The sequence below is a fragment of the Ochotona princeps genome, chromosome 15 (genome assembly GCF_030435755.1).
Source record: "Ochotona princeps isolate mOchPri1 chromosome 15, mOchPri1.hap1, whole genome shotgun sequence".
In the NCBI taxonomy this organism is placed as follows: Eukaryota; Metazoa; Chordata; class Mammalia; order Lagomorpha; family Ochotonidae; genus Ochotona; species Ochotona princeps.
This window is the reverse complement of record NC_080846.1, coordinates 21,071,719-21,094,992: the sequence shown is the minus strand read 5'-3', so window position 1 is coordinate 21,094,992 and position 23,274 is coordinate 21,071,719. Positions and strand designations below refer to the sequence as shown.

The following is a 23,274-nucleotide window of genomic DNA, read 5'->3' as shown; positions in this document are numbered from 1 at the left end:
ACACACTCAAGACCCAGTTTCAAATGGGTAAACCATTTCAATTTTCTAGGTAATATATAACCCCAGTACAGAAGAAACTAAAATAATTTAATGGGGGCAAAGATATGCCAGTGGCCAGGGTTGCACATTACCAGGCTATTAAATGAGAAGGAAACAAACCTATTTGTAAGTGTTTCGGGATTCACATTATTATAACAGCTTAGCCCACACTTAATCTATATGCTCACATACTAGCAGTACTGTTCTCTGGATGTGGAACTCTCAGTCCTTGCTGGTGAGAGCATGAAAGCCAATCACTTTGCAGAAAACTTTAATACTACTCATCTAAAGAAAATAACCTGGGCTGGCATTGTGGCGAAGTGGATAAAGTCATCAAATGCAACCCCAGCACCCCTCTGCTGCTCCACTTCCAATGCAGCTCCCCTGCTAATGTATCTGGGACAGCAGCAGGAGATCGCTCGCATGTCCGAGCTTCAGCCCAGCCCAGCACTGGCTGTTGTAACCATCTACAACGTGAACCAACAGACAGAAGATCTCTCTCTCCTCTTCCCTCTCTTTCTGTAACTCTGACTTTCAAATAAAATAAAGGAGAAGGAAGAAGCCTATATTGTAAAAATAAATAAATAACCTAACCTTCATTAAGAGGTGAGACCAACCAGGTATTTTTGGAGAAAGATGCACTCAATGCAAGGCAGTTGGTTAGACCAAAAAAAAAAAAAAAAAAGCCCCACAGCTAACACACTGCAAGTCCTAATCTAGCTATGGCTGGCTCGGGAAGCCTGCACACAGTAGCAATCACAACTCCAACTTTGCCTTTCTGACATGGAAAAACCAAGCCCTACCTCATTATAAAGTCAACTCTCCACCCCCAACTGAATACATGTAATATACTCTAACTCAGTGGGTACGCACAGGCATGCACGCCACCTTCTTTTAAATAGGCATTACCTCCTGCATCTTCCCCCAAGCTTAATTAACTACATTTACCTTCCCTAAATGCGAACCCTATAACACGTGTATGTTATTCATTTCTCAGGGATCCAGGTTTCAGTCTCAGGGCTCCATTACCCCTGCTGGTACAATTAAAATATATTCCTTGCTGCTTACAGTTCAAAACAATGTACTTGTGCTTCCGACGTCACAGACACCGAGCCTGACTGCCCACACAGCTGCCTGCCAGAGCAGAACAACCACATTCGCATGTGACCTTCCTGCGGTGCTGCGAATGAGCTGCATCACCAACTCAAACGTGTTCTACCAGGATGGCTGCAAACCGAGGTGCTGTGGACCGCCATGGACGAGCCAGAGCATGTGATCTGAGGGTAGACTGAAATGCAATGTGCTGAGGGGGCGCCACCACACCTCTCCACCCAGGGAAACCCCCACCCAGCTCCTCTCATTTACCTTCCCTAAATGCGAGCCAGCTGCTGGAACCTCTTCCCATCATGCTAGAGCACAAGCAACTTATAAATCTTCTCGGGGTTGCATGTTGGTTTCTTGTTAATTTCCATTCAATTTCTTTCTTTCTTTAGATTTATTTATTTTTATTGGAAAAATCAGATATACACACACACACAATTTTAGTAGTGTATATTAAAATTTTTCTCTCTAGAAAAACTTCAAATATATGAATTAGTAGAGACTGCCAGGAATCTGAAGCACACAATGACTATGAAGTCACGGCCAACCTTACTTCATTTGCATCTCTAGCCACTTCTTTCCTTGCCAAGATGTATGTTTGTTTTAAAGATTTATTTATTTTTCATGGAAAGGCAGATATTCTCTGCCTGTGGCTTGGGAAAGCAGTTGAGGACTACCAGAGCTTTGGGACCCTGCACCTGCGTGGGAGACCCAGAAGAAGCTCCTGGCTCCTAGCTTCAGATTGGCTCAGCTCCAGCTGTTGCGGCTGCTTGGGAAGTAGAACCACTGGACAGAAGATCTTCCTCTCTGTCTCTACTCCTGTGTATCTGCCTATCCAATAAAAATAATACCTGGCCCTGGCTCCTGGCTCCAGCTTCCTGCTAATGCAGTGATGGGTCACACACAGTTGAGTTCTTCCAGCCCACATGCAAGACTTGGACTGAGGACCCTACTCAAGAGCCACAGCCCTAGCCAGCCTTGGCCATTCTGGGCATCTAGTGAATGAACCAGTAGTGGGAGTATATTCTCGGACTCTCAATTCCCCCTCTCAGTTAATAAAGAGAAGGCCCAGTGCCATGGCATGGCTGCACCTCCACCTGCCACCCTGACATCCCATACAGGTACTGGTTAAAGTCCAGGCTGCTTTACCCCCGATCCAGCTGCCTGCTGATGTGCCTTGCTAAGCAGTGGAGGATGGCCCAGGGCCTTGGGCTCCTGCACCCATGAGGAAGAGCAGAAGAAGCTCCTAGCTCCAAGTTTCAGGATAGTCCAGCTCCAATGGTTATAGTCATTTAGGGGAATGAAAGCCGATGAAAGATCTCTCTTTTTATATGTCTTCTCTCTGTAATTCTACCTTTCATATAAAAATAAAAATCCATAAATCTCAAAAAAAATAATAAAGAGAAGAGAAAAAAGAGGAAGAGTAACCCTGGGCTAATAACAATCGTTTCACATAACTGTCTCTAACACCAATTTCTGTCTTCAAACTGCTGAAGCAAAAATAGACTGATTTTGAGTAAAACGAGGTAGCATGAATATGAAAAGGGGCCCAGCCGATCCACAATAGGCTAAAACAGACAGCTGAGGCTGTCTGACTTCTAAACTGGCTATCACAGACCTGGCCCAGGAGTAAGCAAATAGCTAGACACGGGGAGGAGCAAGACTTTGCCAGCCCCACGTTCGGCTCCACCCCTCCCTGTGCGTCAGAAAGACATGCTCTGCTCAGAAATGTCTCCCAGAGCAGCCTGCACATCTATTTTGGAGTTGACAAATCCAAGCAGGTTTTCAAGATAACAGAGGGGGCGTGTTGTGGTAGCTGCAATGGGCTCACCAGAACATGACACACACTCCATGTGGATCTGCAACCGGCGTTGTTTTTCCTGACCTCAAAGGCTACCGTGGGAAGCGGCTGCCTGGCCCTGTGCTCTCTGTGAGCGAGCTTAGATAGGGTGAACCAATTCAAAGAACTCCCAGTAACATACCACAGCCATCCTCCAGGCTGGACTCCAGGACCTTCAATGAATGTCAAACCCGAGTGTTGGATCGCCTATTTAAAGATTCACTTTATGTGTAACCCAACACGCAGCCCCACTCCTGGAAAGCAGCTGACCTGGATCCCCAGCCCATGCATGCTACAGTGTCTTGTGTGACTTGGTCACTCAGCACTCCACCTCATGTAAACAAGCAAGCTTGGACCAGTAATGCTTAAAGTTCCTCTGAGTTATGAAGTTTTGATTCCTGATTTGAATTCCTCCCGATTCCTACTCCAGGTCAGATGAGAGAACATTTGCTACACAGTCTCCACAACAGTTGCCGTAACAATTTCCCCCCCCATAAAACTACTGCATGACGCGGCGTTCTAGCAAATGAAACGGGCACTTCCTCATGTCTCACCTGCTACTACAACTCAATGTCTGTACTTCAGAGAGCAGAGTGGGAAAAGAATAACTTTTCATGGCAATTTCTGTACATACTACTGAAGAAATGTCTAAGAAAATACAGCAAGTGATAGCTGTCAATCATTAACAACCTAAGAATACGTGGTACTAAAAACAGACACAACCTCTCATTCATGAGGTCTTCCTTACATTGACTCTCTTGTTCCCATATTTGTAGCTCCTCAAGTTTTGCTGCAGAATGAGAAAAGAAAATAGATGGACACACATGGTGGTATAGCACACTAATCCTCCACCAGCAAGCACCAGCATCCCATATAGGCACTGTGTTCTGGCTGCTCCACTCAGATCCAGCTCCCTGCTAATGGTTTGGGAGAGCAACAGAGGCTGGCCCAAGGCCTTGGGCCCCTGCACCTGTGTGGGAGGCCAGGAAAAAGTTCCTGGCACCCAGCTTCAAGTCACCTCAACTCTGGCCACTGTGGTCATTTGGGGAGTACACCAGTGCATGGAAGTGCTTCTTTCTCCTCTCCTCTCTCTAAAAAGCTGCCTTTCAAAAGAAACATAAATTTTCAAAACAATTAAGATACAAAGATCAGTCAAATCCACAGAAAAGCCCAAAATACTGTTAACCAGCTATTCAATTTCTTCCACTGTGTTTTTCGCTAGAGATGCTACCAAGCAATGCCAGCTTGAGGTTCGCCATTTCCTAGACTCCTGGTTTTTAACTGCCCGTATAAGACAGGTATTCTTGCATCTATGTCTCCCAGAAAATTCTCTAACTTGTGTAAAATCTCACTCTACCCCTAGTTGTCATGTTCCTTTTAAAGTGTAGTTTAGAGTCCTTTTGTCCCTAAGTTAAATCTATCATGCTTTAACTATCTGAATAATTTCCAATTCTTCCTATCTTACAGTTCTGGGCTATACACTGCTTAATACAATTTTTTTTATTTTTAAAGATTTATTCTATTTTTATTGGAAAGTTAGATATATAGAACGGAGGAGAGACAGAGAGGAAGATCTTCTGCCCAATTGTTTACTCCCCAAAAGGCCACAATGGCCAGAGCTGCACTGATCTGAAGCCAGGAGCCAGGAGCTTCTTCTAGGTCTCCCACACAGGTGCAGGGTCCCAAAGCTTTGGGCCGTCCTCTACTGCTTTCCAAGGCCACAGGCAGGGAATTGAATGAGAAGCAGAGCCGCTGGGATCAGAGCCACAGCCCATATGGAATCCTGGCGCATGCAAGGCGAGGACTTTAGCTGCTAGGCTGCTGCACTGGGCCCCGTTTTAACTCTTTACTGCATTACGTTTTGCTTCCTTAGGAACTCAACTCATACATAAAGTTTGCCAATTCACTACGAAAAGGCAAGAAACCTGGCATTTTTATATGCAATTAATATGAACGGATAGGAAACCCTCCACTAAACACAAAGACCACACAATCGAGAGAATCCAAATTCCTTGTCTTCTAGATAAGAAAACCAAACGCACAGGTTCCAAATAGACTTGCATTGTGTCTGAAGCCATACATGGTTTTAAGCATCATCATCAACCATGGCTCTTCACAACACAGTACAGGCACACCACTAAGTCTGTTCCCACAACCTATGTCCACAGTCACATTGGCACAATCTCCTAAGGGGAGTCGGACGTTATCTCGGGGTCAGACATTGTATGTGATGCTTAAGAGACCACTGAGACCATCCACAACCCACAGTCACCTCTGCTTCCAATTCCAGCTTCCAGCTAATGCCCACACTGACAGGCTGCAGAAGCACGCAAGTGGGAGCCAGGCTTCTGATCCAACTCCCAGCAAATGTGCTTGGGAAAGCAGTGGAGGATGGCTCAAGTGTTGGGTCTCTGTTAACCATGCAGGAAACCAGACAGAAGTTGGCCATCTGGGCAGTGAATCAGCTAATGGAAGATCTGTCTCTCCCTCTTCCACACTCTATAGTTCTGCTTTGCAAACAAAAAAATCTATCAAAAGAAAATTAAGAAAGAGATTAGTTTTAGTATTTGGAGGGGAGGGGAGGGGGCTTTAAAAAAAAAAAAAAAACACTTGGATTTTTACTTCCCATGTGGGAGTCCTAAATTGAGTTCTGCGCTTCAGGTTTCTTGCCATAGCCCAGCCCTGGTTATTGCAGGCATCTGGGGGTGTGAATCACCTGATAGAATATTTCCCTCTTTTTCTCGCCAAGTAAATAACTTTTAAATGATTTCAAAAATTGTGAAATAAATTTACCTATTATCAGTAAAGTGCGAGAGAAGGAAAAAGAGGACAATAAGGAAGAATGCTAGATTCCAAGTTGGGAGGAAAAAAAAAACCCTTCACTTATACTCAAATGACTCCTCAAAGCAACCCAGCACCTCAAGCATCCCTAGAGTCTGCTATTCACATAGGTGGCTCTATTCAGGGAGAACAAAAGTGTATCTGAAAGCACCCAACCCAGGCAGGTCTCCTGTTTGCAACAGAACAGTTCATCTGCTTTTGTTTATTATCAGATGAAGTTGCTGGCTAGAATGGAGAGCAGATTGCTGAAAGACACTTATCTTTGAATAGTGAATGAGAGCTCGCCACTGGGGTAAGATTCCCCGCCCTTCAAGAAACCGCCAGTTTTCTTCCCAAGCTCTCCTTACCAAGTGATCTGTTCACACAGCCTACTTCAAACACTGTTTTGCGGTCACTTCTCTCCAGCTCCCTTCTTGAGTCGGCCTAGGTGGACAGGTGAGTTTGCATCTCTTAATGTCCACAGGATCCTAGAGTTCCCTATTCTCCTATTTGCCTAAGCACAGTTTACACGTGGATTGCTCCCATATTTGCCTATATATGGAGGTGGGACACTGGATGTGTAAGTCGCACAGGGAAGAGGTACAGCCTGGACACAGGGTGGGACAGAGGCAGGGAAGAGCCAGAAAGCAGCCTAAAGACCCCTGGGGCTGGGGAGCTGGGGGGCTTAGGGTCAGGGGGACGTATACTGAAGGCAACAGGGAGGTGGTCACTTTTCTTATGTTTGTCATCTTTCCTTGGGTTGCTTCTGGTAGACCCATTGCAAAACACCCCTTTTAATAGATGTGGAACCAATGCAGACAGCCTGAACTCTCAAGTATACTTAACCACACACCTACAGAACTCATGCCCTGGCAAGGACTTAAAAAGACTGTGGGCAAAAGACCTTAGAGCAGAGATAACCCAGCCCCTGGGAAGTGTCTGCTGCCTGTCAGGGCTCCAGGCAAGCAGGAAAACCAGACGTCCACCCCCTTTGAGGAACTGCCACAAAAGAGCCCTGCAGGAACTCCACACCAAGAAATGGCCACTGTGAGCAGGAGTGGCGCCCGAGAACCAAGGGCTGCAAGCCTCGCTGGACTCCCTCCCACACAGCTATCATCTGTATGAAGTTCACCTGACTCCAAACATAATGACTTCTCTGCTCATGTAACTGCTGTATGGCTGTAACAAGTTCCTGGAAGTGCAAAATTATCCTAATTCCAAGCAGGCAAAAAAAAAAAAAATTGTTGTTGTTGTTGGCTGAACAATGTTTAGCTTAACTCCACAGTAAGGGGTCAGCGTGCAGGAAGACATTTCCCTGAGCTTGCACACTGTGTTGGCCGGAGACCTGATGGGCAGTCCAGGCTCCCGCTCCGGCCAGGCAGTTCCAGGATTCCCCACCAAGTCTTCCCAGAGGATTGCCGGCATTTTCACTACTTGTGCACACAAAAGGGTTCCCAGGCTGCCCCTGCCCTTCCCAAGGCAAGCAGAGCAATGCCTTTCTCAACAGCTCTTTCGTAAGTGTATACAGACAAACACAGGTGACTACAGAACAATCTTGGTGAACTTTGCACTGAATAGCCCAAGAGACCACAGTGATCTCAACACTCCACCCATTGTCTCAATCAGGAAGGTGATAGCTGCCACAAAAGAGGAGGTAAAGCAACCGATACATATGTTCATTAAACATTTGAACAGCAAAATGAAGCCCCTGCATGGCAGAGAAATACATTTTTTTTTAATCACAAGGCACACAACGTGGGGAAAAAAACAGCGTAATCAACCTTTACTGGGTTCAGCAGCCGACAATGTAAATGGATGGAAAACTGCTACTCAGACAATCCAAGCTTCGTTCTCCTTGAGGATGCTCTCAGCAAATAAGACAATATTCCCACGAGTGGGAAACATGGCACTGACTCCTAGCCCATGATAAAGGAGAAATAGGATTCCACTAGACACCTCTTGGTTTAACTGTCAGGCTTTCGGGAAGCTTTTTTATAAAAGAGGCGCCTCGCCCAGATACATGAATAATACAACGTACCAACTGTCTCAAACATTCCCCGCTCAACGAAGCTCCAGACCCTCTCGGTGTCCAAGACTTTACAAAAAAAAAAAAAAAACCATCCCGTGTTGTGACAATGGTGTCCTTTAAAATGAATGAATGAATGAACGAACGAACGAATGATGATAACTGGGCTGGAACTACCGGTGCTGCCTGGTTGTCTGCCTGGCTGCCTCCCCAGGTAAGCAGCACAGGCAAAGGTAGTTAAGTTAACGCCCGTCCCTCTCATCAGAGGTTCGGGCCGGCAGCTGGGAGAAGCTAGCTCGTTTCCAGCTCCCCGTGGGTTTCTCGGAATTGCGCTGGGGGACTGGTTGCAGGGAGCCCCCCGCGGCCGGGCCAGGGCTCGAGCTGTCCCTCTCCGGCTCTCTCCCACACGGACACCAAGTTGGAAACCCAACTCCCCACACACAATGACAAGGAGGCACACAAAAGCAGCCCAGCGGCCGCTCCCATCCTTACCTTTGACTTGACTTTCATACTCGGCGATGATCTCTTTGTCCTTCTTGAATCTGCTCGGGGTGGACATTCTCCAGCTGGTCCGGGCTGGCTTTCGGTGGGCAAGTTCAGTCCGGTGGTCCAGGCAAGCGGCAAGTGGGATCCCCCGTGTTCCAGAGCCCGAGGCGGCGCCGGCAGGAGGGAAGGGAGAGGACGAGGCGGCGGCGGAGAGGAGGAGGAGAAAGAGGCGCCCAGGAGCGAGCCGAGGACTAGATTAACCCGGGCGCTGGCACCATACTCTCGCGCTGGAGCCGCCCTCGGTGATCCCCACGGGGTGCCGGGGCTGGCGGCCGGAGAGGTCGGGCGCGCGGTCAAACTCCAGCGAGCGCGTGGCGGGGGGCGTCGCCTGCCCACCCGACCGGAGCCCGGCCACTTCCTCTAGGAGCGCTGGGCGGACGCGGGGTTCGCGCCGGCGCTCCACACCATTGTTAGAGCCCCGCACGGGGCGCCCCGGGGCAGGGCCAGCAGCGGAGGGCGGGCGCTCTCCGACCCTCCCTTCCTGCCTCCGGCCGCCGGCCCCGGCGCTCGAATGGTCCCGCCCGGGCTGGGGATGCTCCGCCGCTTTGCAGACCCGGCTGCCACCGCCCGAGCCGGCGAAGAGAGGGGAAAAAAACAATGGTAGTCCTGTATACAACGAGTCCCCCGCTGCCGGGCTGCAAGGGTGGCGGTGGCGACGTCCCAAGGCGACCCGGGAGCAGCCCCGTGAGGACTTGGGGCTGGAGGCAGTCTCCGGAGCCGGCGCCGGGAGCGGCCTCTGCCTCCAGGGCCACGGTGCGCCGAGCGAGGCTGCCTCTTTCTCCTCGTCCGCCTTTCCGCGGCTGCCCCCAGGAGGCCGCCGGCGACAGGCACACGGGCGCACGCACCCCAGGCTGCCGCGCCCCCGGCGGCCGCAAAGTTGTCGCCGAGCACTTCGGCCCCGCGGCTCGCGGGCGCCCCAGCCAGCGACGTGCGGACGGCCGGGGTGGCTGCTCCCAGGCCGCGGGAGGCGGGGCAGCGCTGGGGGGCGGGCGAGCCGGGCCGGAGGGAGGGAGGGAGGCCCTCGCCCTCGCCCTCGCCCTTCCCCGCCCTCGCCCTTCCCCGCCTCCGAACGCTCGCCGAGGAAACGCCGGGCTCGTCTGGGAAGACGGAGGCCTCCTGTGGCCAACCGCAGCCGGGCCCCCGCGCCGAGTCCCGGAGGCCGTGGGCGGCGCCCTGAGCCCAGGATCTGGGGACCCCCGGAGGTTGGAAACTCTCCGGAGCGCAGGGCCCGCTTTTGGCCAAGGGTGGGCGCTCTCGAGGGGCCTTTTCCAGAACCAAGGGGGAGTAAGGCCACACTTGGAGGTCTCTGTAGTGGGAAGGGGGTTGGTCTCCAAGGTGCTGGTCTCGGGTAGGAAAGCCCCTCGAGTGTGCCCACCCAGCCTACCAGTGAACCGTGAATGGTCGGCGGCTCAATGCCAGAGGAGCCTGAAAGTGTCCCAGCAAGACCAGGAAAAACACCTAACTCGACCAAACAGTATCAGCCAGCTTGACCCAGGGATGTGACCAGCAATCAGACCACTGCCCTGCAAGAGTTTAAGAGGACTTGGGCAACTTTGAGACCTCGGTCATTCATTCGTGTATCCAGTGATGCACTTTAGGATTCTCACTGTACCCCAGACAGCAAAGGCAACTAACTGTAGGGCTTCAGAGACTGGGTCTGAGCCATGAAAGGGCTCAAGGTAGAGAGTGTCAAGAAGTGTGCCCACAGTGCAAGGCTTCCCAGCCCCGGGAAGGAAAAATGAACTGCGCTCCTATAAGAGACCTTGGGGGTTGGGGGAGGGAAGAGAGGTGCCGGGAGTTTATACATGGGTGATTTTTAAACTGGGTTTTAAGGCTGAAAAGTAGTACCCGGCGTTATAGCTCAGTGACTAAATCCTCACCCTGCAAGCGCCGGGACCCTGCACCCGCATGGGAGACCTGGAAGAGACTCCAGGCTCCTGACTTCGGATCAGCTCTGCTCTGGCCATTGCAGCCATTTGAGGAATGAACCAGAAGATGGAAGATTTTTCTCTTTGTCTCTCCTTTTCTTTGTAAATCTACCTTTCCAATAAAAATTTAAAAGTCCTTATTTTAAAAAATTGAGCAAGCAATACTACTATGGTAAATTTGGAATAAATTTGTCGCTGAGGGGCCTACCTTTTTGCACAAGCATCTAATATTACAACCTTGGGACAAGTCCTGGTTGCTCCTCTTCCAATCCAACTCCCTGCTAATGTCCATGGGAAGCAGTGAGTGATGGTCAATGATTTGGACCCTTGCCCCCAGCTGGAGTCCCTGGCTCCTGGCTTTGGCCAGGCTCAGAACTGATAGTTGTGGGTCTGGTCCATTGGCCTAGAGGATAAAGTCCTTGCCTTGAACGCACCGGGATCCCATATGGGCGCCGGTTCTAATCCTGGCTGCTCCACTTCCCACCCAGCTCCCTGTCTGTGGCCTGGGAAAGCAGTCAAGGATGGTCCAAAGCTTTGTGACCCTGCACCTGTGTGGGAGACCTGGAAGAGGTTCCTGGTGCCGTTGCGGTCACTTGGGAAGTGAATCATTGGACGGAAGATCTTCCTCTCTCTCTCTCTCCTCTCTGTATATCTGACTTTCCAATAAAATAAATAAATAAATAAATAAATAACTGGTTGTTGTGACCATTTTGGAAATGAACCAATGGGGGAAGATCTTTCTCTATTTCTCCCTGTTTTTCCTTCTCTCTAAATCTGCCTTTCCAATAAAAATAAATAAATCTCAAAAAAAAATGTACACAATCAAAATTTTGGGAAGGGGTAAATGGTTTCATTACATGGCTTTTAAGATTTTATCAAGTCTTTTTATTCTATAACAACAAAATGGAATATAGAAGGGGTTATAATCTCCCAATTTTAAACAAAATCTTTTAACGATTTTATCTGTCTTATGCCAAAGGGAGGTTATACTGTACACCCCGCAGCCCTTGGGCTCCCCTAGTTTCACCCAGAGGTGCCTTATTAAGAGTGCACAGTGAGGACCCGGAGTGTCCAGAGACTGGGAGGAAGGTTGGGGAGAGTGGGACAGGCCTGCTGTGCCACGCCAGGCCCTTGGACACAGTCCGCAGACAGCAGGGAGCCTTTTAACTAGAGAAGGGTCATGCTCAGGTTGTGCTGTATAAACAGGACAGCTGGCAGTGTGGAAGGATGAGCCTGCTGGTGGGGGGCGGGGTTGGGAGGTGAGCCTCCGGCCACTGCCCCGGGGATACTAATTACAGCCTCCACGTTCACGTCTTCAGGAACTTGGAGGGGACACTCTGTGGCTTCTAACTCAACAACTGGAGATAGGAGATATCCTCTTTGCTATGGAGGAGACCCCCCCTCCCTGCCCTAGAGCTGTGGCAGCTGCTGCAAAGATGCTAAAAACAAACAAACAAACCACAGACTTGATGGTTAAGGGTTCTCCTGGACAGAGTCCCATCCCTCTCCAGATAAGCCCTCTTAAACTCTTCATACTCAGCATCTTTCCAGATTGTATTACTTTCTTCTCCAAATCTCATGGCAGTTCCTTATATCCTGCAAGCAGGCTGTCTCTGTCAACTGAAGAAATTTCTAGTGAGGGTATGTAAACACTCCCCTTCTTATCACTAACCCTGGTCCTGTGTCCCAGACTTCATCTGCTCCACTTCCAGAGCTCTTTCCTCTTGCTCATGCATGTATCTTAGCTAATATTCATATGGATGTAAATATACAAGTAGTCACTATGTACTGGGTGCCGCTCATGACTTAGAGGTACTTTGGCAATAGTGTGGTTTTCTACCCTTGGGGAAAAATAAGATTAAAGTTTCCTGATTTATAAATGCTCTCTAAGAGGCTATCGCACTACCAGCTATGGTAAAAATCCTTGCCTATACAGGAAAACACTGATGAGAAACATAGTCACCCTTTGGCTTGAGCAAACAGCTGCAGCAGCTGCCCTTCAAGCCTGGGCTCACCTAGTTGCCTTCTGCCATGCTCGTGATACTGCTGGACTTAAGAGATCAGTGGGGATGGAAAACAACCTGCTCCCTGCACCACACAACAGGGGTGGCTAGCCAACAGATGGTCGCATGACCCTTCTTCTAGTGGACAGTGCTGCAGAACAAATGGTTGCCTGGTCCTTTCAAGTATTTTAAAACTCATTTATGAATAGATTCATTGAGGCACTGGAAAGGCATTTGGAGGTGATTATGGTTTTGGAAACCTCTTCCCCTCCCCCATTCTTATTTCTGAAGGACATAAAAGATTCTGTCCATAGTACAGCCCCGGAAATCCCATGGGACACTTGCCCTTATCTCCCAGGCCTCTTGATGACACGCAGTTGGATCTTACCCAGTTACTTTGTTTCATGGGGTAGCCATGTTCTGCTGATGGCTGCTTTGTACTCCCACGGGAGGGAAGCCTTCTCCAGTGCAGGAGACAACACTCTGGCTGCAACTAAAGATTATTCCCACTTGTGGTTACTGTTGGAGCTCCACAGGGATGGAAGAACCTGTTTCTCTGAGCAAATTTTTTGTACATTTTGTGCCCATTGGCCTTTTCTGCAACATTTTCATTGTTCCTAAATCCCCAGTCCTCTGGATTGGGAGGGAAAAAAAACAAAACAAAATTAATGGACTAATTAAAACTCAACTTGTTAAATCAGTAGACAATTCTAAGTTCCTTTAGGTGAAAGTCCTCCTCATTATTGTGATCATTTGCAGTCCACATGGCTTGAAAAACACAAATCATCACTAACTCTGGCCATTGTGGCCACTTGAGGAGTGAACCAGTGGATGGAAAATCTTTCTCTCTGTAACCCCTTTCTTTGCAAGTCTGCTTTTTCAGTAAAAATCAATAAATCCAGTAAAAATGAAATAAATCCTTAAAGGAAAATTTAAAACTGAATTGATTCATTGATCAGTACGTGGTGATGCTTTGTCTGATTCTACATTCCATTTCCTCTAAACACGTGAAGGTTCTTTGAAACTTCAGAAGCAGCTTTAGACACAGGAGCACGTGTGGGGCTGGCTCCTGGTTCTCTGCTGGTGGATCTCATCCCCTAAGCAGCCGCACAGCATAACTAACAGATCATTTGTTCTTTTGGAAGTTTCCTTTTTTCACACTGTTCTCTGCGGACTCTCCCCTATTTAACGTAGATGTGGAGAATGTGACCAAAACTCCAAAAAGCCAGGGAGATGCAAGTTTGAGAGACAAGCCCCCATCCATGGGCTGGTTCTCATTCGAATTTCTGGTGACTTTGCTCCACCTTGTGGTGGCTGTTTTCTTAGCTATAAAACTGAGGTAAGCAGCTAGGTCAGGAATTCAACACAAGGGTCAAGACACAGCTTCCAGAATGGAGTGCCTGGGTTCAAATCCCAGCTCTGCTTCCAATCCTGAGAGGTAGTGAGCAAAAAGCAAGTGGTTGCGTCCCTGGCACCCACATAAGAGACCTGGATTGAATTCTGGGCTCTGGTTTTGGCATGGCCCAGCCCCCAGCATTTGAGGAGTGAACTGGCAGATGAAAGACATCTTGCTCTCTCAACTTGCAAATAAATATAAATAAATAAAACAGGGGTGACTTCACTTTGGGTCCTGAAGCCTATCTTTCTGCCTAATGGTGGGGTCCCTACTCCATATTAATCTGTGTAACACACCTGAACCTCTCTTCTAGCAATGTCCTTTCAAGACTACTCCAAATTTTCATTGAGTGTTAGAATTTAATTTACCAAGTGGTCATACACCCTAGGTGTAAGCAAGAGTAGGTGCCAGATTCATTGCGACTACAAAATAATCCATGCATCTCACTATAGCAATTGTTTGGCCCAGTGTAAATAGCTGTAAGTTTTTGGATTGTTTCACATATCTCTTTATTTGAAAGGAAGAGTGCCACACACGGAGACTTTTCCATTGGTTCACTCTCCAAATACCCAAACACCCACAATGGCCAGAGTTAGGCCAGTCTAAAGCAAGGAGCTGGGAATTCTATCCTGCTTTCCCACATGGCTTGGATGGGGCCCAGGTACTTAGGTTATCATCTGCCTCATTCCTAAGCATGGGGCCAGGCACTCACTGCTAATACCCCTCGCCCTCAAATATGAAAAGAAGCTAAGATACCCTCTTATCTGTCCCTAAGAAAGCAACTTACCTGCCACTGAGCATCACGTTTTAGAAAAGTCTAGCACAACTCCGGTACCTAGTTTCACTTTGTCTCCTGGGAGCTTTTCATCTGAACAAAAATTCCAGGCTCACTTTCTAAACTTTCCCTGAAAGCCCCAGGAGTTCAGGGGGTCCCTTAGGTCAAGCCCATGCTGGCCAGCATCCACTGTGCAGTGTGGGCCACCACCCCTGGGGCTGTAAGATGATCTACTACTTGGAGTTTGGAAAGACAACATCACAATGTCCACATTCTTTTTCGTACAAAAAAAAAAAAACTGCAATTGCTGGCTATGTTGTATCTGGAAAGTGAAACATTGCTAAAGTAGTGTATGTGCATAGTTTATGCAAATAAATATAGATAGTGACATCACAAGCCCTGAGGTTTGCTGAGGGGCTTATGACAGCTGATTCCTATCTCTAGGTACAAGTCATGCTCAGAGGAGGAAATAACATTTGTCTTTGATTTTGGCCACGTCCTGTATTTCTATAGTATCCCAAGGTATTAGCAGGAATTCTTGCTAACTTAAGTCATGTATTTTTTGGATAGTTCAAGGATGTCCATCACTGACAGTCTGAGCAACCCAGCTCCACCTCTCCCGCAGCGGCTGTCTGCCTTGGCTTAGCTACGCTCAGATCTTCCTGCTTTCTAGATGCAAGGACCCCTCTCTCACCTTTCCAAAGGCTAATACCTCAGCTCTCATTGTCAGGGAACAAAGTCCCCTCCTCTACCGTGGTGGGTTCTGCCTCTGGGAGCGTACAACTGAAACCAGTAAAGTACAGATTAACAAGAGAAATACACAGGTGCTAACCAAACAAGTAACGAGCTCTCTACCAGTTAAAGTTATAGGCTTACATGCTTCACTTTGCAGGAAAGGCAGAAAGCCTCCTTGAGAGCAGAGACTTCAAAATGGCCATGGAACTGTAACTGTTGTGCCAAATGCCCTAAACTACTCTGCGTAGGGTTGTGCCAGCCCATATTCTCACCAGCTATGCAGAGACATTTTCTTTTCTCCATCTCCTTATCATCATTTGTTATTTCTTGTCTTTTTGATAATATGCACCCTAACAGGTGTGAGATGACATTACCTTGCGGCTTTGATTTGCAACTTCCTGATGATCCATAGTGTTGGATACCTTTTTCATGTAGCTATTGGTCATTTGTATGTTTTCTTTGAAAAATGCGTACTCAGGTCCTTTGCTCATTGTAACAATTGGATTCTTTGGGACCTTCCTATGGAGTTGTATGAGGTTCCTATATATTTTGGACATTACATTTATGGATATGGTTTGGAAATACTTTCTCCTATTCCACTGAGTGCCTTACAATTTTGTTGATCTTTTGTTTTGCTGTGTAGTGGCTTTTTAGCTTGCTGTAGTTTCATTTGCTTATTTTTGCTTTAGAGGCATATATCATGTCCAAAAACATCAATGCCAATTCAAAGAGCTTTCCTTGTATGTCTTCTTTGAAGTTCTGCGTGTCAAGTTTTACATTTTAGCCCTTAGTTTGTTTCAAGCTAATTTCCAGAAATTTATTAATTGAAGAGGAGAAGAAGAGAGTATTTTCAATTGTTGTTTCACTCCCTAAACGTCCACAATGGCCAGGGTTGTTGGGTTATAATTGAACTCAGGAGCTGGAAACTCAACCAGATCTCCTACATAGGTGGCAGGGACCCAATCATCTGACCCAATACCTGCTGCCTTAGCAGCAAGCTGGGATCTGTAGTTAAAAACGCCATTCAAGGGTCCAGCATGGTAGCTTAGTGGCTAAAATCCTCACCTTGTATACACCAGGATCCCATATGGGTACCAGCTTGTGTCCCGGCTGCTCTACTTTGCTCCCAGCTCCCTGCCTGTGGCCTGGGAAGACAGTGGAGGACAGGCCAAAGCCTTGGGACCCTGCACCTACATGGGAGACCGGCAAGAAGCTCCTGACTCCTGGCTTCAGATTGGCTCAACTCTGGCCATTGCTGCCACTTGGGGAGTGAATCAGCAGATGGAAGTTTTTTTTTTTTCTCTCTCTCCTTCTCTCTATAAATCTGACTTTTCAATAAAAATAAAATAAATATTTAAAGAATGAACAAAGAAAAAAAGAAACACTACTCAAGTGCCAGCACTGCGACGTGAGATGTAGGTGTCCCAACCACCAAGTCAAACGCCTGCTGCCTCAAGCTAGTTCTTGGGAGTGCTGTAAGACAGAGGTGGCTAGCATCTACCAGGGCAGTTGTCTGTGATGGGAAGGACACAGGTGCTTCCTATTCTGCCATCTTCCTAAACTCCTTCCCTGAATTAATTTTGATGCGGTTTTCTGGGGCAAAGATTCCAGCTCTTTAACTTTACCTAAGTCCTGTATTTGCCATCCACGAAACGGGAAATATTACTTGATGGAACAGCAATGGAGAGAGAAGGTGTTTGAATGCGTATTGTAAGCTGTGGAGCTCTTGACATTGGGTGAAGGGTTTTTGTAAGGGCATCATGGGAGAACCTAAGTCAAGCAGGGTCAGAAATTCCAGTCTGTCGAGGCATGAGAAGCGTTTTGTGGGAGGGCATTTGGAAGACCACCACGTCTGTCTGGCAGGCTGGGAATGCACTTTTACTGTTGAAATTGTGATGGCTGGCTTGCTGCATGTCCTGGTTAAGTTGCATCAACACAGAGCAGGCTGTTGGGGTGAAATCAGGTTGCCCTATGTGTGTACTCTCTGCAGGCAGAGGCACAGACTTGTCCAGGACAAGCACAAGGAGGCAGAGCAAGGAGATGCCCCCACGGTCTCACTCGAGGGCCCAAGAATCTCTGGGACTCTCCTGTTGGCCTTTCTCAATGCTGCAAGTCTGCTATGCTCAATCTCACTGAGGGGGCTGGGCAGTCAATTTGGAATAAGAAAATCATGTCAAAACTATATTCTTCTTTTAAGTTTATTTTTGTTTATTTAAAAGGCAGAGCACACACAGATATCTAGCAATATAGGAATCTTTCATCTGCTGGTTCAGTCCCCAAATGGCCAAGCTGGGGCTTGTCCAGGCCAACGCCAGACACTCTATGCAGGTTTCCTATGCGGGTGGAAGGGACTCAAGTATTTGAGCCATCGTTGGTTGCCTCCCAGGATGTTCATTAGCTGAAGGATGAGAGGTGGAGATGGGGACCTGATGCTATGGCATAAGCGGTTAAGCTGCCACTTGCAGTGCTGGCATCAGTGTAAGTTCCAGCTGCTTTGCCATTCATACAACTCGCTGCTAATGGCCTGGGAAAACAGTAGAGCATAAGTGCTTGGGCTCCTGCACTCACGTGGTAGACCTAGAAGAAGTTCCTGGCTTCTAACTCCAGACTGGCCCAGTCCCAGCCATTGTGGCCATTTAGGGTAGAAGAAAAGAAGTACCTGAACCTGTGTCCCTATGTGCCCAGAAGTGCAGGGAGGGTTGCGAGCACTCTGGGATGTTGAGGCTAATGAGTGGGGCCAAGTGCTCAGCTTCAGGGCAGCGGAGCTCCGCACTGCCCTGTTCACGCACCATGGATTTTATCCAGTGCGCTCAATTGTTCCCCTGCAGGGCTCTGTCCCTTCAAACCCCTCCTGCAGTGCACCAAGGTGTCTGCTTCCTCAACTTTGACTTTCACATTTTTTGCTTTATCAGACTAGAACGGCATGGACGTGTTCTTTTAGCTTGTATTTCCTGAGTGCTCAGAAGGATGCTCGTGTTTACCATGTTGGTCAATGATAGGCCCTTCCTCTTCCTCCAATTGTCTGAGGAATGTAGGAGAATGTAGGAGACACGATGGACTTGGCATGACATTGCCACTGGCAAAATGTTACTGGGTTCTCCCAGGACTCATGGTTATATAAGTGGGATTTATTAAAATGAAGTGAAATTTACATGAGGAACGAATGAACAAACATAAATCAGCTTAGTTCATCTTATTTTTTCACATCAAAAGGAATGAAAGACTATTGGAACCAAGAAAATTTAAGCAAGGCTCTTTTTGACAAATACTTCCTCTTTATTATGTTTCTTGTTTTAAAAAAATTGTTTATCTGTTTTTATTTGAAGGGCAGACTTCTAGAGAGTACAGAGCAAGAGACAGCGCCCATTTGCCGCAAAGACTGGAGCTGAGCCGATCCAGAGACAGGATCCAGGAGCTTTTTCTGAGTCTCCCAGGTGTGTGCAGGGAGCCGGACTGTAAGTGGAACTACAGGACTTACACTGATGCCCATAGGGGATGCCAATGCTGCAGGCAGAGCTACTACTCCACGGGCGGGCCCCTATGTTTCTGACTCTGCAAGCAAACCTCAGTAACAGGAGCCCCCTTTTCATTCAACAGAGAACAAATCCTGGACCCTAACCTGTCCAATTGGCTTCTAACAATGTTATTGTATTGTCAATGACTGGATGTCTGAAAGTGTTTACTTCTTAGGTTGTCAAGGAAAGGGACGTGTCAACAATCACACGCGGGTGGGAGGTGGCATACTGATGGGCTGGAGGTTGCGGAGTGTTTGGATGACCGCTCCCTTCCAGCCTGCACCCGCCATCCCAGGCTCCTTCCCAGCTCTGCAGACAGCCCCCCCCCCCCCCAAAAGCCAAGATGCCATCTGCGGTTTCACTGCTCCCTCTTGTGGACAGATCCTGAACTTCACATGAAAGTTGTTCACTTTTCTACCGTTGATTAAAGTTCCTGTTTCTGGATTTCTACTCTGTAACTGTAAGTATCAAATAACAGCTACCAAGTACGTAAGATTAACAATGAATATATTTTGTATCTGTACACTTAGACATATCTCTTTCATAGGTAGATAAGTATAGCCAAAAATAGATACAGGATAAACTTGATTTCATTCTCTAAGTCTTTGTCATATGGGATCTCCCCAATACAGTATTAAAAAAATTTTAGCCTAAAATTGTTATGTGTTAATAAAAAAGTTTTTATAAGTATACATTTTACTTTTTATTTTTAAACATTTTAAAAAAACATTTCGCCACATTCACTTACACATGTCCATGTATACCATTTTGTTTTTTTTGAAACCAGGGACTATCATCATATCATAAAATGAGAAATTCACAACAAGGAACATGGCTTGGGAAAAGCGGGTATATTGTCACGTAATGATCTAATCCAGAAAGCAATGTCCGTAACTGTGTATTAGTTATATTTCATTTTCAAAATGTTTAAGGAGTCAAACACTAACCTGATTTGATCACCACACCTCAAATACATGCATCTAATGATCACAACTTACCCCAGAAATATGCACAATTAACATATTAACAAAATGACAAGCTAACAAAAGCATTACCACTTTATAATTTACCTTGGGCTGGAGATCATTTCCTCCACTCTAGCTTGTATTTTTTAGGCATGTGTGTCTATTTCTTCAGTGTGAGGTGTTTTTTTGCTGAAAGAGAAATTGGCAGCATAAATCACAAACTTGATTAAGTCAGGTTCTATTTTCTTCCTTTTCCTATTTTCCTCCTTCCCCCCCTCCCTCCTTTCTCTCCTTATTTTTGTGATCTTGTGTCACTGCTCAAATGAGTTTTACAACAATAAAAGGTATTTGGGGGGATAAAATATATGGGAAGATGATAGCTTCTGAGAAAAGCATTAGGAGGGCTGACAGGAGCTACTGGCAGCCTACGGAGGCCCTTGCAGCCCAGCTGGGGACTCTGCTTTGGCTGTGCTGTTTTCAGAACCCAGGTTGCATCGTAAGCGTACCCAGAAAGTTAAGTATATAAAATACATGCAAAACAGTTCAAATCTATTTCAAGCAAGACAGTCACACAAAACACGGCTGAATTTAAGACACGCTCAAAGACAAGGTTGATGTGGCCATTTGGATATTTGGACCAATCCACAAACAGGAACTTGTTGGATTAATTTCTCGTAATACTCTGACAATCTAACGTTTGTGCTGGGGGTGACAAGACCTACAATGACTTATCACAACCAAAGAAAAACTACAGAAAGCCCTGCAGAAAGCAAATGGAGGACAAAGTATCTGAGAACATTACTGTGACTTTTTTTTAAAAGATGTATTTGAAAGGTAGAGTGACAGTGAGGGAGAAAGGTAGGTTGAGATTTCCCTTTTGCTGGTTCACTCCCCAAATGCCTACAACAACCAGGACTGGACAAGGCTGGATTCAAGAAGCAGAAACTCCATCGGAGTCTGCCAAGTGGGTGGCACAAACCCAAGCCCTGGGTTGGATGGGGAGGAAACGTGGGGTAGTAAGCAGGTACTTGAACCAGGCACTCTGGTATGGGATGTGGGCATCCCAAATGGTGCCTTAACCTGCAGTGCCACAATGCCTACCCTGTGTATGACTTTGAAAAAAATGTTACAGATTCTGCAAAATTTCACATCTTGATGGTGAGCTGAATGCCTGCAGCCTGTGACCTGCTGCTTAGAACAACAGCACAGGATGTGAGCTCCAGACGGCCACCCACTGAGCGCTTCAGCAAAATGTGGGACAGGTTTGGCACACAGCAGATCGTTAAAAATGTTCTACTCATTCACTTGGCTTGCTCCTTTTTGGAAAAAAAGCTATCTTCGTAATGGATGATGACACATATGAACCATAGCAGAACTCTTGACAAAAACACATGCTGACAGTTGACAGCCTCGCCCATGATTTCCTCTGCTGTCAGCAGCTTCCCTTCTGGCATAGATAAGAGGCTCATGGGGAGCAAGGTTGCAGATCTAAAAGAAAGAATAATTTCCTCTCAATTGGTAACTTTAAAATTCTCTTGTCTGTCTGCTACAGTTTTCGGCCATTCCCTCTGTAATGAACTCATCCTGACAGAGGCACATGATGGCAAGCTGCTACCCACACAGACGGGCAGGCAGATCTAAGCAGAGAAATTACATCCGAGCATCCTAGTCCCGTATGCGGGGCAGTTTCTTGACATAATCCACGCGTCTGGAAATCCTCCAGGGCTGTAGGTCTTACATCAGGGGAGGAGAGCAAGAAAATATGCAGCCCCAACCCCTTTGCTGGTTCTGAAAGAAGTCACTGCGTGTGTTCATCCTTGAAAGCCAACTCCAGATGAACCTGCAAACTGGCTTCTCCTAACTTTGTAAATGTCTAGTCATGTTCTTCTCATGAGCATTCTGGAACCACTCCCTCCTCTGGATGCCAGCCCATGAGCACAGGATCACGTTTTGTTGTCTTTTTTAAAATGGTTAACATTTACCTAAGTTCCTTGTCCACGTTATAAAATATTTGACATCTGATTGCGGCTTATCACCTTGGTCCTGAGGTATGAACTTGTCTGGTTTGACAGAAAGCTACCTAAAATACTGGTCTCCAGCCCAGCGCCGACCTTGCGTTGTACTTATTTCATAAAGGTATGAGACATTTTCAAAGAGTTCATGCAAAATGAGTATAGGGACAGGGTACTTAAAAGGTTTTTTTGGTACCAAAATAAGCTTGTCTTTTAATTTCATCTTCCCATGAATTTTATGAAGTACTCTTACATTTATTCTAAATAGTGATGTGTCCTGCATCCAGATCTGATAGGTTTTAGAGCTGTGAACTTTTTAAAAAAGATTGTTTCTTTTCTTTTTTTTTATTTTTAAGATTTTATTATTATTGGAAAGCCGGATATACACAGAGGAGGAGAGACAGAGAGGAAGATCTTCCGTCCAATGATTCACTCCCCAAGTGAGCCGCAACGGGCCGGTGCGCGCCAATCCGATGCCAGGAACCAGGAACCTCCTCCGGGTCTCCCACGCGGGTGCAGGGTCCCAAAGCTTTGGGCCGTCCTCCACCGCCTTCCCAGGCCACAAGCAGGGAGCTGGATGGGAAGCAGGGCTGCCGGGATTAGAACCGGCGCCCATATGGGATCCCGGGGCGTTCAAGACGAGGACTTTAGCCGCTAGGCCATCGTGCCGGGCCCTAGAGCTGTGAACTTTATGGACCCTACACCACTGTAACTACTCAGGCAGAGTTCTCACCACTGGTAGAAGTATCTCTGGATATTGGCCTCCTCATTAACCAAACACACCAGATGGTTAGAAAAGATGTCAGAGAAGATTGAGAACTTTCTTTCCATATGATGCACTTATCTCTTGCCCTCGGTCTTTGCATTCCAAAGGCTTTAAGGGCAACAAACGCATCACTGCAGAAAGTCTACGGGCAGCAGCAGGTCTCACATGAAGAGAAGGGTGGTTGACTCAGTGTTGCTGGGAAACAATACTGAGATTTCTTTAACCTAGTCAAAGGAGAACCATGTTGTAACTGTAGATCTGGCGTGCATCCCTGTTCAGGAGCAGGGCATGATGGGTACTCGGGAAGGTTTGGAACTTACGGTCGGTGCTTTGGTACAACTCATCAGGTTTGAAGTCAACTCAGGCAACCAGGGCGATGAGAGATGCAGAGAACAGAACATTCTAACGATACACTTGAGGAAAACAAATCACTGAAAACTCAATGAGGGCTATAAACTCTTCAAGAATCTGTATCAGAACTAATTCTTTCTTATTAGTGAGGTTTTTTTATTCTTTGACCAACATCTTCCCAACCCCCACTGCCTACCTACCCTGGCCTCTGGAGACTAGAGTTCTACGGAGCAGGTTTACATACATGGCAAAAGCTGATGTATGTTGAGCCATGTCAATTTTTAGAAACGAATCTGAGTAACATTTTACCTTCTTTTTTGGTTAACACATACATAGAGCGCACTTGGTCAAGGAGAGATACATACGCTATAAGGGCACCTGGAAGAGCGTAACAAAGATACATACATGTGTCTAGTACTAGAAATGACTTTAAGAAATTGCATCCTAGCTCAAAAG

General features: G+C 47.0%; 1 protein-coding gene across 2 annotated transcripts in view; it reads right to left on the bottom strand.

Moving 5' to 3' along the window:
• SRGAP1 (SLIT-ROBO Rho GTPase activating protein 1) overlaps positions 1-8,479 on the bottom strand; it is a 251,366-nt gene extending 242,887 nt beyond the window's left edge. For both annotated transcript variants that reach the window (XM_058673470.1, XM_058673471.1), the window contains exon 1: positions 8,319-8,479. In XM_058673470.1, the coding sequence (XP_058529453.1) occupies positions 8,319-8,385 (67 nt within the window). In that variant the 5' untranslated portion in view covers positions 8,386-8,479. The remainder of the gene's footprint in view (positions 1-8,318) is intronic.
• Positions 8,480-23,274: the final 14,795 nt, after the last annotated feature.